The sequence below is a fragment of the Pagrus major genome, chromosome 24 (genome assembly GCF_040436345.1).
Source record: "Pagrus major chromosome 24, Pma_NU_1.0".
Classification (NCBI taxonomy): domain Eukaryota; kingdom Metazoa; phylum Chordata; class Actinopteri; order Spariformes; family Sparidae; genus Pagrus; species Pagrus major.
In genome coordinates this window covers 5,896,342-5,912,712 of record NC_133238.1, presented here as the reverse complement: position 1 = coordinate 5,912,712, position 16,371 = coordinate 5,896,342, and the positions used below count along the sequence as shown (strand labels likewise).

General features: G+C 39.9%; 1 protein-coding gene across 1 annotated transcript in view; it reads right to left on the bottom strand.

Moving 5' to 3' along the window:
• Nucleotides 1-14,690, bottom strand: part of prkx (protein kinase X-linked) — a 44,869-nt gene extending 30,179 nt beyond the window's left edge. Inside the window, exons 1-2 of the mRNA XM_073462471.1 lie at nt 13,989-14,690; nt 4,818-4,986 (exon numbers count right to left, since the gene is read on the bottom strand). Of these exons, the coding sequence (XP_073318572.1) occupies nt 4,818-4,986; nt 13,989-14,136 (317 nt within the window). The 5' untranslated portion in view covers nt 14,137-14,690. The remainder of the gene's footprint in view (nt 1-4,817; nt 4,987-13,988) is intronic.
• Nucleotides 14,691-16,371: the final 1,681 nt, after the last annotated feature.

Below are 16,371 nucleotides of genomic sequence, written 5' to 3'. Positions count from 1 at the left end.
CATATATTGGTGACAATGCTCTAATCAAATCAAATCAATTTAATTTATATAGCCCAAAATCACAATCACATTGCCTCAGTGGGCTTCCTCTGTCCTTAGACCCTCGATTCGAGTGAGGGAAAAACTTGCCATACTGAGAAAAAAAAAAGACGACCATGTTTAAACACACAGCAGGTAATTTCTGCCACCAGGGCTCTCCTTAAATCCAACAATACAAAAGTAAGTAAGTAGTGTGTCTTTTTTACATCCACCATTGTTGATGAAAATGTATCTACATGATACGGGCAGAAATGTTCACAGACGAGGTAATGTTTTAAACTTATAGTCACATTATGTTTAGTTTAGTTTGCCCACTTGCTTCCTCACTCTCTGCCTTTCTGCTGGAAATGTTTGGGATAATGTCAGCTCACAACTCAACAAAATATATTACAAAGGTCTCGGTGTTCTTAGATTTTAATTTAACATATTATATCTTTAAGGAATCCTTATCGAAAATGTTGTTTTTGTCAAATGTTAGTATCCGCGTCAGTCTGCTTTACAATAAATCATATACCATTAATCATATACACACATTTAATTGTTTTACGATTACGAGGAAATTACACTTGTGGTGGTTAAAACAAAGCCAGAGTTGTTGGAATTCTTTTGTGAGATTCATGGAATGTTTTTACAGTAACAGCCCTTGCGCTGTTCAGCAATACACAAGCTGGCAAGGGCACGACACCATTATCTCAACTCTAATAAGTTGATTAATGAGCTGTCAATCAATTACACATCAGAGTCTGTGCCCTGGGGAGAGAACTTTTCTATATTTAGAAGCTTTCCAAAGCCAAGATGTGTACCAGGAAATAAGATGATAACATTACAGTCAAGAAATAGATGGGAAGCGACACACATGATCTAGTAGTGAAACTGTTGGCCGCACCACCAACACAACTAACAGCTATCTACACATTCAAGATTTAGAGTTTCCTCTAGCTTTGATCACAGCTATGATAGCATCAGAAGGCTATGAGGTTTCTGTCATCCATCTGTTAGACTTGAGAGCAGCAACACAAGAAGGAAACAGAGCTTCAAACTGCAGTTATTTGTGCTTTGAAATCTATAACACAACTAAAGCTGCAAATAATGAGCCTTATTCTATTTGTTACATTTAATATAATTGTTTAATTAATAAAACAATTCAAACCCAAAACGCCTCTCATTATACTGTGTATGGCTTTCTCTAATGTTGATGCCTTATATGTACAGGAGTCCTTACCTAATAACAGCGAGTGTAACCTAACGTCATATCATACTGTGCTGTTTAGTACAAGGTTGAGGTGACCTTAACATCTCACCATGCATTTGAAAACATCTGTTCATTTTCTGCACTGTACAGACCCAGTTAAACACTCTTTAGAAACTACTATAATTTCATGAGGCAACACAAGACTATTTATTTAATAACCACTGTGTTGATGAAAGGAGAAATGTGTTAGCTATATTCTCAAGACAGTTTGCTATATTGAAAATGACACTGAAACTACCACAAAGAATAAATGGGAGAAACTTTTGGAAGTTGTTATTCTTACAAGAAATGCAAAAGAAATTTGCTCAGGGATAAGAGTAATTATCACCTAAGTACAGCATATGCTCTGGAGAAACAGTTGCAGTATTTTATTACACCAAATAAAGTCCAATATGACTGATCTGTGGACAGAATCATGCTGATTTCCCTCTTCTGCTCCTTAAGTCTTTAAATTATATTGGATTATATCAGTGGGGAAATTTACTCTATTAGGGAGATTTTTATCAGAATAGGTCTTTGATTCATATTATTACGAATAATATCTGCTGAGACAGTGGACAATGAAGGTCCATATTTCATTAGATTAAAAAAACACAGTTACTTTAAATGAAAAGTTCAACATTTAAGGAAGTAATTTTACTTCTTTTCAAAAGCGAGATGAGAGTCTATGTGTTTGGTATGGAGCTGGAGCCAAGATGTTGTTAGCCTAGCTTACGGTCACAGTGAGGTTGCCAGGTTTGGGTCATCATGCCTGTACAGTGACCAAAACCAAAACCTGTGCTTAGAGACTGTGGCACATCAAACGGCTCTACAGGCGACAGTGCACAAAAGTGCTGCTTGGATGGATACACTGTGATACACACTTTCTCTTCAGATACAACTCCATGCACTTCCAGAAGTATCGAACAACTCTCCAGCTTTGGGTGGCATCAGCAAGTGGAGGGAGGCAAATGGAACAGTTCAACACTGGTGTGACCAAAGAGTTGGTATTAGACTTCAGTTGGTAGAAAACACCCCCTAAGCCTATTTCCATCCAGGCGTTTGCTATGGACACTGCTCAGAGATACTGTACCTGGGAGGACACCGGACACCAAGTTGGACTTGGCTAAGAAACCTGAGGTTGTGTTCAAGAGGGGGCAGCAATGACTATACTTCCTGTGGAGGCTCCATTCAATGTCTGCAGCACTATGCTGATAATTCTGGTTCTGATACAATGTTCTTTCAGCCTGAGATAGCTGGTGCTATTTCTGTTGCTGTTGTGTGTGCTGGGGCAGTGGAGTGAGGGTAGTCGACACCAACAGAATCAGCAGCTCATCAGAAAGGCTTGCTCTATCATGAGGATTGAGGTTGATTCTTTGGTGTGCCCGGGGCGAGGAATCAGCAAAAACAGCAGACTATAATGGGTGTAGCTACACCGGTCCAACAAAAGACCACGATTCGTACTGATGTCTAGATTTTCAGCTTTATTTCTCCTCCTCCACCGACGTTGTTACAAAATCGTAGAACACCGTGAAAACTATAAGTAAAAGCATAAGAGTCCATATGAGTCCATTGAAGCTAATGCTAACTCAATGTAAATAAATAAACACATGAAAAGGATACTGTATGCTCAAGCATATTGTAAACAACCAAGAAATGAAATACAGATAAAACAAAAGCACAGTTACCGTTTGCGCCTCTTGAACACAGTGTAAATAGCTCTGACCATGTGCCATGACTTTCTACTTCCATGTCTGTGGTCCCGCTTCTGCTTCTGACCCACAATCCCACAGTTCACCCTCAAAACAGACCAGGGTCATGTGACTATACACTTTCAAAATAAAATGTTCTCACATGAAGGTTTTTAAATCACAACTGAAATCATTTAGCATTACATTTTTACACAACATAAACCCTTTTTAATTCTCTTATTTATTGTCATGAATTTAAACCTATTTTTGTATCTTTGTAACATGTGAAACATAAATTTACACAATTAAATCTGTCTCACAGACAGTTACAATGGGCAATGATTCCCACCCTCTCCACGATGTGCCAGTACTGCACAGGAGCGCCCTCAGCATTAGACTGTTACTACCACAATGCACCACAGAAAATCCTTTCTTCTTGTAGCAATCAGATTTTATAATTCATATATCTCTTGTCTAAAGATGGACAGCAGAAGCATGGGGAGCTGAGAAGGTTCCTTAGGCTGTAAATAGACTCTGGGTGTTTATTCCTTTAGAAGCTCTGGGCTCTGCCGACGGCTGTCTCCTCAAGAGCTCCCCAGCTCCAGCAGCTGCCTGCCAGTTAACGCTGACAGGGTCACTCGTTAATCCAAAACACCGGCATCTGTCCCACTACTCCGGTCTGGTAGTCCAATTAACTGCACAGCAAGCCATATTATTTGTCCAGTTTTTGCAAGAAAAATTCTCCAAAAGGCATCAGCATTACAAACACAGTGGAGAGGTGAAGATCAGTGACTGGAAATAGCTGAGGTGAAGTCCATCAGATAGTTTGTGGCTTGCTATCACTCAAAGCTGCCACGCACTTAGTTATGCAGAGCTTTAACCCTCAATATTGATGAAGGTTCTCAGTCATCCAGGTTATGGTAATTCTAAGTGCTATATCGTAGGCAACTTTTCAAGTCCAGTTGCCTACGATACAGCACTTAGAATTCAACCATTAATATAATTTAACAGAGCGAGTTCTATAAATCACCCCTGTACAGAAATTAGCTTAAGAGACCAAAACTGTACCAGGCTGTAAACATGTTTTTTTGCTGTAAGGTTGAGCATTTTAACATGGAGCTCTATGGGAATTGAATCACTTTTGGAACCGGCCTCCAGTGGCCATTAAACGAATAGCACTTTGTGGCACTTCCACACTGGCTGTGGCTCAGGGGTAGAGCCAGCGTCTTGTTATCGGAAGGTCGCTCGTTCGATTCCCCTGGTCTGCATGTCGAAGTGTCCTTGGGCAAGATATTGAACCCCAAAACTGCTCCCGACGTGCTGGTCAGAACCTTGCATGGCAGCCATCGCCATGCAAGGTGTAAGTCACTTTGGACAGAAGCGTCTGCTAAATGCCCTTAAATGTAAATGGCTTCATTTTCCAGCCCTTGAGGTTGCTGCTTGGGTGGCTCAAGCCTCCATTTCAGCCCTGTTCTTTTCGATTGTAATAAAATGTGAATTAACCATATAAACTTGATATTGTGCTTAGCTATACACCACTTCTCATGCATATCTATGATCCATACTGTTATATTTGGCATTGTGTATATTGTGAATTTGCTACTTAATAAATTATATTTGCACTCGTTCCTACTTTGTACTGCGACTACTGCTGAACAATTTCTTATCTTATATTGCGTTAATTTGATTATCTACACAGTACAGGGGACTTGGCAGTAGATATTTATATTTTTTATTGGAATCAATGTGTCAGAATTCACTGAACTTTGACCTTTTTCATTGGAAAATTCACCCAGTAGACCGTGACCCCTGCCACCCCCGGTGTGTTTGTGGGTAAGACTGGGGAGCACACTCACAGTCGGATGAGGAATGGGTGGTTGACCTCTGTCAGCACCTCCTTCTCGTTGTGGACGTGTTGCTCCTGCTTCAGTCGGATCACGTCGGGGATCTTCATCTGCTTTAGGGCGTAGAAGGCCCTGCTCTTCTTGTCCTTGACCAGGAAGACTCGGCCAAAAGTCCCTGTTCCTGAGGTGGGGGAGAGAGGGTGAGGATTAACCAATGTGACAGGAATCCAAAGCATACTGGGGAATTAGACCATGACAAACAACTTCTTATCTAATGTTCTGCATCTATTGATTATGTTTGGGTGCTGTGCTGTACCACACTGATGTTCAAACCTGTCATTTATCATTAATGCATGCAAAAATAAATATTCAGGGCAATCAGTGTCAGCCAATAATCCATGCACTCAATTAAAGTTCTTAGAATTCATTCATCAAAAACTGATCTCCTCTACAGCTGTAACTGATGATAACATCATGAAAAATGACATCTTCAAATCTCTGATGAAAAATCCAAAAAAGAATGATGAAATTCTGAATGTAAAATGACAGAATATGGTCAATTTGACATCTGAAGTAGTGTAGAAAAGTTTTTTTGCAGTGAGGTCAACCTGAAAAGTAACATGGGAACAGTGGCAGGTTTTGCAGGGTTTGTTTTGCATGATCTTGGGTAGAAGTTGAATCAGTCATCTGTATCATGTAATTATAAATCACCTGGTAAGTTCACATTTGAAATTTGTAAAAATGTAAAACAAAAAAACAAAAAACTGCTTTAATTTTTAAAACAGCCAACCAACATCAGCACTTAAGAGCTGCACAAACACTACACAGGGTTGTACAATGAAATGCAAGCTGTGGTCCTTTTCAGAGCATGGATATCCAACCCTAACCCACCGGGACACAAAGGGCTAGGTAGGGTCTCAGACAAAAATTTAGAAATAACTGTCCTAAACAAGTTGAGTTTGGATGTAAAAAACAGAACGCCCATCAAGTTGAATACAGAATGAATGAATACAGATTTTGTGGCATTATATTGCCCTGAGCTCTGTGTTGTTGTTTTCCTCCTAAGATTGAGGAGAACCATTTGGCATTTCATTCCTGCAGTGTTGATGAGCAGCGAGGGAGACAATAAATGGCTGATGACAATATGTGATATAACAGCCACTCCGAGACAGACATGGAACTGCTGGAACTTCCTAATGAAATGCTGTCTGTCTCGTTCCTTTACCCACAATGAACCTTTGTCCCAGGCTTATTAGTGTTGCCATAGCAACAAACACCCTGCAATACACCATCTCTGTAAGAATAACTAATTTCGCCGTAATGTCAAACTTTTCAAGCAATGAAAAACATTTTATGTAACTACATCTCTTGAAACATCATGTTGATTTTGAACAGGATCCCATAAAGCCAGTACAGGTTAGGTTAGGTGAGGCTGTTTTATAAGAGCAATAAATGTGAAAATTAAATCAACAGTAAAACCTGTAAGAAATAGGTCTGAACTCATTTATCACAACAATAAACTACTGCCGACCAATCAGCCAAGATTATCAGCGATTTTAGTTATTGCCGTATATGTCAGCTGGAAAAGAACAACAAACTGCAGTATAGCAAAAGATGTGTTTCCACTGCAGGGTGCGTCTCAACTCATACTTCTTGTATCAGGTACTTTTCTCTCCTTCTTTTTCCACTGCAGATACTATCACCCATACGTAGGCGGGAATTGTAGCTGTTCATTTTAATGATGTCGCCCCCCCATTCACCTTTCCAGCTGTTGGGAAACAACACATCAGAGTTTTACTCTGATCTTGAGAAGGTGCAGCCTTTATTCACTGACAAACTGTAACCTACACAGTACATTTACTGGTAAACTGACAACTTCACTGTCTGCCGCCTGCTCTCTTTCTCTTGCTCAACCAACCAACCAAACGCACTCAGGAGCTACTAGTCTTATAACACAGGATATGAATTATAATACAGTCAGGGTTGCCAACTTACAGGCAGCAGGACGCAGCTTGCCGTAGGAGTGGAGTTTAGGAATGTAAATAGTTTGTCTGAGCTTCTCTTTATTTCTCAAACTCTGGATTAGGGTGTTATACAGCTTGTAAATATATAATAATAACATAATAATAAATATATAATAGATCATTTCATCTTGAAAATATCTAAAGGAGACATGCTCATTTAAATTTTTTGGGGGGTTACTACTTGAATAGTAATCATCCTCACCCTGGCTGTTTACTGTCATTTTTAATCCGTCGATGAAGACAAACAATCACTAACAGGACCGGCATGCCAGTAGCACAACAACAGAGCAGCTCTGTCTTTCAGTAAACTGATCAGCGGGGGTTCCCAACATGTCACACACACACGGACCATGGAGTGACTCCCACACCGCAACACCGCTGCTCTGCCGGATCCAATGTGAATCCAGCTGCTGCTTCCACTTCAAGTGCTCGAGCATTAGAGTAGTACTGATTACATCCTCCGCGTTGACGCACGTTACATACATCGACATATTTACTTAAATCGATTATGTCGATTACGTCAACGCGTCGCACTAGCCCTAGTGTGACCTTTCTAACTTTCAAGATCTTTTACATGCAAAAGAACATATACAACACACTGAAAGGGGAAAAGATCGAAAAAGAATAATAGGTCTCCTTTAAATACTTGATTTGATCTTCTCTCTACCTTTATAGATTTACTTTCCTTTAAATATACAATCTCCCCATGGTGAGTTTGTGATTTTTTGGCTAAAGGTTTCTTTATCAACTTTTTATGACAGTGACAGCTCCCAAAATGTTAAGTGTTCATTTGTGCATGTTTGTTATCCCGAGGGGTTTGGCTGAATGAGGTCATATGTATGCACATTTTATCACATAATAACAGCCTGTGACAATTTTCTTATCATAAATTATAGACCTACATAAATCTTGATGATAATAGGCTCCAAATCTGAGACAACGGTCATTATACAACACAGGGTTGCATAACAAAATGAAAGTTCTTAAACTCATTCATGTTACACAAAACAAAAAACATATACAGTTACTATGTTGTGGTGGAGACAGGTCTCTGATTTCATGTTGTTTGGCCGGCCTGAGTCCTATTTGCCCATTTCCATTTCCTGTGGCCAGACATTAGCCAGGAGCAGCCTTAAACCAAGCTGGCTTAGCAGGGTTCTTATTCTGACTCTCTACCTCCTCTTGGGCAGTCCGGCTGGTCTAGTTGGATGGATGAAAGATCCCGTGGGCCGTGATCACCTCAAAGTCTGCTGCTAGTAATCCCAAACAGTACACACTCTCTTCTTCAATGCTGATGACAGTATTTCTGCCACAGGCAATACGTGTTTCAGCAATAAAGCTAAAAGAATATCAGTTAAACAAAAATGTAGCGAAATTTGGAGGAGCTACCAGCTGCTGCATCTTCATGTGCCGCTGTTGCCATAGCAAAACAAGCACAGAAGCACAGAAGCAGCATACTAGCTCCATTGGATTTGACATTTATATTGACAGGACTGATATTTATAATTGCTTTGTCATTTCTTAGTACTTGCATATGTTCAGACAAAATTTGTCCTCTGTAACCCGTCCTATGCACCCAGAGCGCTGGGCAGCTGCGGGGGACCAACTCCACTTCCAAACTCTCTATTAGCTATTAGCCTAACTCTGTAATGTTTAACAACCTGAGCTTGAGAGAGAGGTTCACTGTCAAGCCTCTGCACACCTGGCCAATCACGGTGTTAAGTGGGCATAATTGTTTAAAATAAAAGTTACAAAATGTTGGACATGGGCCCTCAATGCGCACTACATTTGACACATTTAATCACTGCATTTGAAGCCTACTGACGCCTTTAGTTTCACCAAAGTCAAAGGGGGGAGAAAATAGATTCTTCCAATCAGGTTGAAGCTGATAATACTGTATGAAAATGACATCAAATTGCAATGCCACACCGAGGAAACACAAGGTGCACTGCTTTTAATGATAAGATAGGAGGTACAGTATGTCAGGTATGAAAGCCCGCTGCTTTTTTGCATAACAATGTGCTAAACCTGTGCACATTTCACCTTGCCTAACAACCCCTTTATTGTACAAGGCCTGCATTGTGTGAGTGTTTGAAAACATACATGATGGGGAGAGGGAGAACAAGATAAGCTATTCTCTCTGCACACTAAGTGATGTTGTAAATCATATGGCTGCTTCTTTGGTATTTCCTGAGCCAGGATTGTTATCAGAAACCAAACAGGGACAAAGGCAGTGAGACTAGAAATGGCTAGTTCATTGCAGAGAGTAATGTACTGTAACTGATATTTACCCCTCTGGAAACTGGGTCATCCCCAACTCCTCTTCCACCTGCTCTGTTTCTGGGGCTCACAGAAAACAAATGCACTGCACGCAACTCTTGAAATTGTTATACTGGCAGGATGCAACTTTTATGAGCAACAGATGCATATGAGCTAGATCAACAAATCCCTAAATAGCATGTTGGAGATGGGGATGTTGCTCATGAATTCATTTGCTCTGACAGGGCTGCAGTTGGTAATGCCTTCAAGTGATATTGTCTGGGTCATATAGGCTACCACAGCAACGAATAAATGTAATGGCGCAAGAGAGTTGCCTCATGATTTCAATGACAATTAAACAACAGCAGGCAGATAAAGAGCTCTAGCTGATTTGTTTTAGGCTGCAAATCCCTCTCATCAGACAAAATGGCTTGGCAAATTGGATTTTTATGCAGGGCTCATAAGCTTGGAGCTTTCTCCCAACAGCACAGGATGAATGTCGTTCCCTGCTGCACACCTCCCTGACAGGCATTAAGCCCAGGCTTTGTTGCCCACATGTAGCTTAATGCATATTATTGAACTCGATGTCTTCCGTAAAGTATGCAGCATGAGATCATAAATCACAATGTACGTTAAATCTGCCTGCAAAATCAAACTATTACTATTAATGAAAAAGGTTTGAGGGATGCTGTGTCATCACTATGCAGTGTTTGCTATCAATCCTATCACCATCTGGCCTTTTATGATCAGTCTGCATCACTGTTACACTGTCAACAGTAAATCACAGCACTGCTTTTAAATTATGAAGACGACAGACTGGTTAGATAGGTACCAGTTTTCACCCGTTTCCATTTGTTGGTTGGTTGGTTGTTTTGTCAGTACGATTACACTAATTACCAAACGGATTCCCACAAAACTTGAAAGGAGGCTAGGTCTCAGCCCAGAATAGACCCCATTAACCTTAGTTGCAGATACGAATGAACGGACTGATCCAGGAATTTTCACACTTTCAGTAGCATTGCCAGATAAAATTATACTAAATTCGAAAAATATAGATATTCAATACCATGGGGTATGTGTGTGTGTGTGTCAACTAGCAGTCAGAGAGAAAATTCAGCTGGTACTGGTGTATGGATACTGCAGAAGATGTGTATTGAAACTGTTTCACATATTCATTGTCAATATGTATCAATATTTCAATAATTTCAATATTAATTAAACACTAATGCATGGGATGAAAAAAAGCAGGCATATTTAGATGACTGATATCTGTTAGTGGCGACTGGCAGAGGTATGCGCTCCGGCTCGGACAAACTCCAACAGCGAAGAGCAGCTCTGGAGGGTAAGTGACACGAGAGGAGCAGCAGAAGACCGGGACAGAGGCTGAAGGGGTTGGGTGCGGCTCGTAGGCCGCCATATCAGAACGCAAGAAAAGCATACATTACTACTGTGTGACAAGCCATAAATGTATCATACAGATCTATTTATACATAAAAACTAGAATCACAGCCTTGAGGTCATACGCCTTTCCACACCAGTCAGGTTGCTGTACCTGCGCTATAGCATTGAATAAAGGGCAAAACATTTGTAGGAGAGGATTTAGATGTCACAGTGCATTTAACCTCTGACATTTTGGATATCAAATGTCATAACTTCATAATTTTATCCAAGTAAAATAAGTGACTTTCCCCTGTAATTACTTAGATACTGTGTAATCCAATGATGTAAGTGTGAGTCACACTTTGGACATGACAAACAGTGATGACTAACTCCCTGAAGGGTAGGTCCTTGCCTGAACACAAACTAACATCGGCATGTCAGCTTCTCGGAAAACTTGACTAACCGGCAAGTTTACACACCTCTGACTTATGGAACACAAGTTCAGGCTGTTTCTGATAATTGATCTATGAAGTTTTGAGAAAATATGAACCAGTTCAATGCTGCTTGCTAGGGTTATTGCTGTTTGGAGTCGTATTGACTTACTGACTCAAGATCTACACGATCCACAAAATAACCCATCGAGCATAGTTTATAGTTTGGATTTACCAAATGTTAAACTCCCAATTTTAAGATTTTAATGCTCCATACTGTACACATATTGTAAAACAAAGCAAAAAATTGACTTCCTGTCTTCATCAAACACGAGAAATTATGCTCTAAAAAGAAAGTGTTATGATTTATTCTTAATTAAATTACCTTTCCCTACATAATAAACATGCCCTATTATGATGGGCCCAGAAAAGTAATCAGCCATTATCGATCATAATCACTCAGAAGAAGTAAAGAGGCCATGCTACAAAGAACATTTGATTCACACTAGTTTCTGTAATCACCAAAATTGGTCACTCAATTAATTGTGTATATTTTCGACCCAACAGATTTGGTCGCATTTTCAAAAATTGTGAAATCAAGCAAAATGCCAATTTCTACATAATGTTGCTTTAAGTATGTCCTTCTTTGTGCTCTACATTTTTCAGACTGTGGTGGACTAACCTCAGCCAGCAGCAGTGTTTATCCAAACAAAATATATAAAAAGGACAAGAAGATAAAGGATTAAGTAGGTCAGCTGGGGCTGGGTGACATATTGATAAAGTGCTGAGATCCTGATATGACACCATCAGTTCAGATTGTTCGCAGCATGGCCAGACGATATGATGTAGAATCTATATCACAATGAGCTGTCACATTAATCTCAATATCACTAAAAGTAAAAATATTTAAAATATGACTCGAAAAATATTGTCTTACGGAGGTTATGATTCTGGATTTCTAGGTGAGACTTCTGGCTGATTGGATAGTTAGATGTCTGGTCAAAATGAAATTAGTTGTTGAGACTATTGGGATTTGCAATATGTAGTCATTGAAAACTTTGGTATAAGTACATTTAATTGGTAAAAGCTTCTTATTGTCATAATGTGATTCGGTCAGCATCACCTAGCTCTACATTCAGTTTGTTTTATTTTTTCTTTCATGAAAATTTTGCTTAAACTTTAATGGTGCTGAGAACTGTCTATCCAAGTTAAGCTTAATCACAGATATAAAAAGTCTTACTCATGTACTGTACAAGGCTGGGCAATGTGAGGGGTTGACCGCGTCTCAACACTCATCAAGACTCGTTCAACCTTCCGTTTTTGTTTTTTCTCGTTACCACAGCAAGTTGTTGCCCAACACTAATCTCCCCATGAGATCACGGACACAGTTCACGTGTGAGCCCAGCTTCAATCTGCATAGCCATGAAGCCAAAGCGCTGAAGCTACGCCCCGGCTTGTGCAGAGAGCAGTGTTCGCTGTTTAAAATGTATTAATATCAAATGTGTCGCATGTCCAAATTTGCATCAAATTCAACACTACACTTCCCCGGGTCCTCAGTAACAAACCTGCCAAATGTGAAATAGATCGGATGAACGGTTCTAAAGATGTGCGAACAACAGACAGACAGAGATTCCTTGCTTGATGGTTACATATTCCAAACAGCAACAGCATTTTATGCCTCAACACAAGCAGCAGTACATGAACTTTGCTTCAGTGTAATACAGTCTAAATATGTAAAGTTACGCAATTAACCAATATCTGCTTAAATAATATGTAAACAAGAAAAATAACCAAGCATTCAATACCAACTATATATCAATCAGTCTATCAGTAGATCAACATGATTTTGATTTGATTATCCAGGGAGGGTCTAATCTAAGGCAACTGGACTTGGTTGTAGATACTTGAAAATGTTTAGCCTCTTATCAAATGGGCTTCTTCAGATCTAACTGATTGGTGGGGAGACCCAGGTAGAGATGTTACAACAACGTATCAGTCAACACAGAGTACAAACCTAATACCAGTGCATTAAAAATATATTATTGTTGTTGTTGTTGTTGTTGTTGTTGTTGTTGTTTAACCCCTGTATACTCCTAAGACCTGTATGGTTGTTAATGTAAATTATGGATGTACTTTAAGTTATACAAATCTTTGCCGTTTTTGAATATTGGCTACTTGTGCAGTAAAAAACCTGTTGTACAGGTGTACTGCTGGGAAGTAGCAGTATGTCATTTCTAACATGTGGTATTGGATCAGTGTATAGACTGGCGCACTCAACAATACTGTTTAAGAACAACTCACAACTGGTCCCATTTATTAAATCTAACCTAGCTTGGCATCTCCATCAGTCATTTAGATTGACAGAAGCCCCTTGGATGAGAGGCAAAACATTTTCAAGTATCTACAACCAAGTCTAGTTTCCCCAGATTCAACCCTCCTTGGATAACCACAACCTGGATGACTAAGAATCTTTATCATATCATTATCATCAAAAAGATTACTTTGATTTATTAATTTTAGGTCGATTCTCGAGGAAAAATACAGAGATTCTCTGGTTCCAGCCACTCAAACATGGAAATTACTACACACCTTCAGTACTACATAACACAATTTAATTTCTTTTGGTTTTGGATTGACACCACCTTGGACTTGTTGTCACAGGCATTTTCCACTGTGTCATGGTATATTACAGTTCAAATGATTCACAGTGATGGGTGATGTGTCCTTTAATAAGCCAAAATTACAAAAACACACCTGTTCCAGCTGCTTAGATGTGAATATTTGCTGGTTTTCTATGTGTTTTATGATAGAAGCCCAAATCCCTTTGGGTTTTTAACTGTACATAACAAAAATTCCAATATGTGAACTTGGACTTAACTATTTCCTATGAAGTCAGGTTTGTGACTCTCCTGACTACAGTGTTGAGGTCCAAGATCCTACTGCATTATCTTATGCTATGTGGTATTATTACATGCATCATCTATTTATCTCTGGTCCTGGAGTTTGGAAACTACTGTATGTTACACTATAGCCACTTGAAACAGTCCAGTCCAGGCAGTTCATTAGTGAGACATGTTCTTGTAACTCACCAACTGTAGCCATGGTCTCCAGGTCATCAAGGCAGTATATCCTGTTATGTGGTGCTGCTTCTCCAGCCAAACTGCTGGCGTTGCTTTTACTTTCTTTCAGGGAGTTGGTCTCACTGTTGGTTCCGCTCTTCACTTTGGAGGACGCCATTATTGTTACTCTTTTCGGTACTAGCAGACTATTTGGGTTTTAAAAATATCCAGTGGGACGCATACACACTTCGTATCATACATTTCTGGACGCAGGGAGTTATCGTCAGTCCATCTTCTTTGTCTAGCTTTGGCAGTGCAGGCACAGTGACAGCTTCCACATTGGAGAAAGTGAGGGGAAAAACAAGCCAACGTTTATGTTAACAAGTTCAATTAATTAGCACTCATCGGGAAATGAAGCCACCGACCTGAGTGGGACAAAGAAGCCGGTGACAGGTGCACTGCACTGGCACGTAACGTTAGCGACTTTGGTTAGCAGCTAACAACCCATAGTGAGCTAACGGGAGATGCACCGCGACACTGGAGGTATGAAAGGGTGGCGGAGCGGGAGAAGGTCCGGAATAAAATATAATAAATATAATAAGAGAGTTTTAAAAGCTCACTGACTCGATGAATCCCATGGCGTTCTGAGTCAAGTTTACTGATTTTCTTCTCCACTTCACAACAACAGACCTCACCCCTCAGGTCTTCCCTGTGTCCACATCAACCAGGAAGAGATACTCTGTCGCCGTCCAAATAATATCCGGGCAGGACTTTCAAAATAAAATGTACTAACGAGCATGGCGGCGTTTGCAGAGTAACGCAGTCCCAGAGAAAATGACACTGCTTTTCATTAGGATGAATGTGCTCTAGGCCGAAATAAGTAAATGCTCCTGTTCTAAGAAAGTAGCTGAAGTGGACTTCTTTTTTATTTTCAGTTACAAAAACTTTTTCTGCCAAACTTTACAACTTCCTGTATGCTCTACCTGTCTCTGTGTACCTTGACAGACAGAAGGCAGGGCCCTTTTTATTATTTATTTTTCATTTATATAGTGTAATTTCCAAGCAGAACAGAGAAGGAAGACCAAAGTAACAACAGGCAAATCAAAGCCATAACGGGACATTAACCAAAAGAGTGCTGCAGGGATGACGTATATTTGTAGGCTGACCTGGAAGCTCGCATCGCCCTGGTTCCCTCCACATGAAGCTTATGGGATTTTTCCATTGGATTTTAGATAATTGCAGAAATTAAACTCTGGCAAACACACGTTTATGATGCTTATACTATTTTGTTCAGCAAGATAATCTCCACAGACGAACACCACTTTGTGATTTTTCGAAGTATATATGAAACCGCCAGAAGTAAAAAGTTAACACTATAAACAAACTACATCACGGTCACGTGACTTCAACATCCCCACCACTAAAAGTCTTCACATTGTACAATAAACACTTTACAATAAACTGATCTACAAGTCTTAAATTAGAATAGTTTGTAACTAAAGTGGGTCTGTTAAGACGGACTAGTGAATAGATGAGTCTGCATGTTCGGTGTGATGACGTTTAATGTCCCCGACAACCTCTGTAGTCTCCTTTAGACACTTGTTAGCAAGACACACTGTTAATTCAAACATGTTGTTCACTGACTTGTTTTATGTCCTAGAACAGAATGTGGAAATATCATAAGTTTGTACTAACTGCAGACCTTATTTCAGGCTTTTAACTGAAAACCCATTGACTTTGTGACGAGGTAATGGAAAGTGCAAAAATATTCATTTATTTGAGGGTTTAAGGACTCATTCCTGCAGCACCCTTGAATGTCTGAAGATGGGTGTGGTGATGAAAGCAGGTTAAAAATCAGTTCACTGAACAAAATGCTCAGGCCTGTTTAAACATTCATTCATGTAGTCTCATGCGGTGGTTTGGTAGCTCGGTGTGATGAGTTATTGTCAACCTAAAACATCACAAGGACAGCAGCAATAGATCTACTGTATAACAGGCATCGTGATGTGACGTTTGATAGCTGGTACTTATGTGTTTCACATACTTGATGAAGACGATCTTATTGACACCTCACATTGCACCTCCTCTGTGTTCACTGCGTCTTTCTACCATGTCTCCAGCATCCATGGCTGGATTGATCGTCCTCTGCAGACAGTGCCACGCTCCTGATCAGCTTCGGCAAATGGGACATCAGAAATCCAATAAATTCACTTGAGGAAGAGGAACTCCTGGTGGTGACTTAGAGATGAACGTTTCTGTTTCCTGGAAATGTTAACCCTAACCCTAACAGCCCCTTTTATGATAACTTGTAACCTAACCAAACCCTCTTCTTTCTCCTCATCTTTAGGGCTCTACAGACACAGATGTTGACTCAGAGGATGTTGTGAACTTCTATAGTGTTCAGTATTTCAGA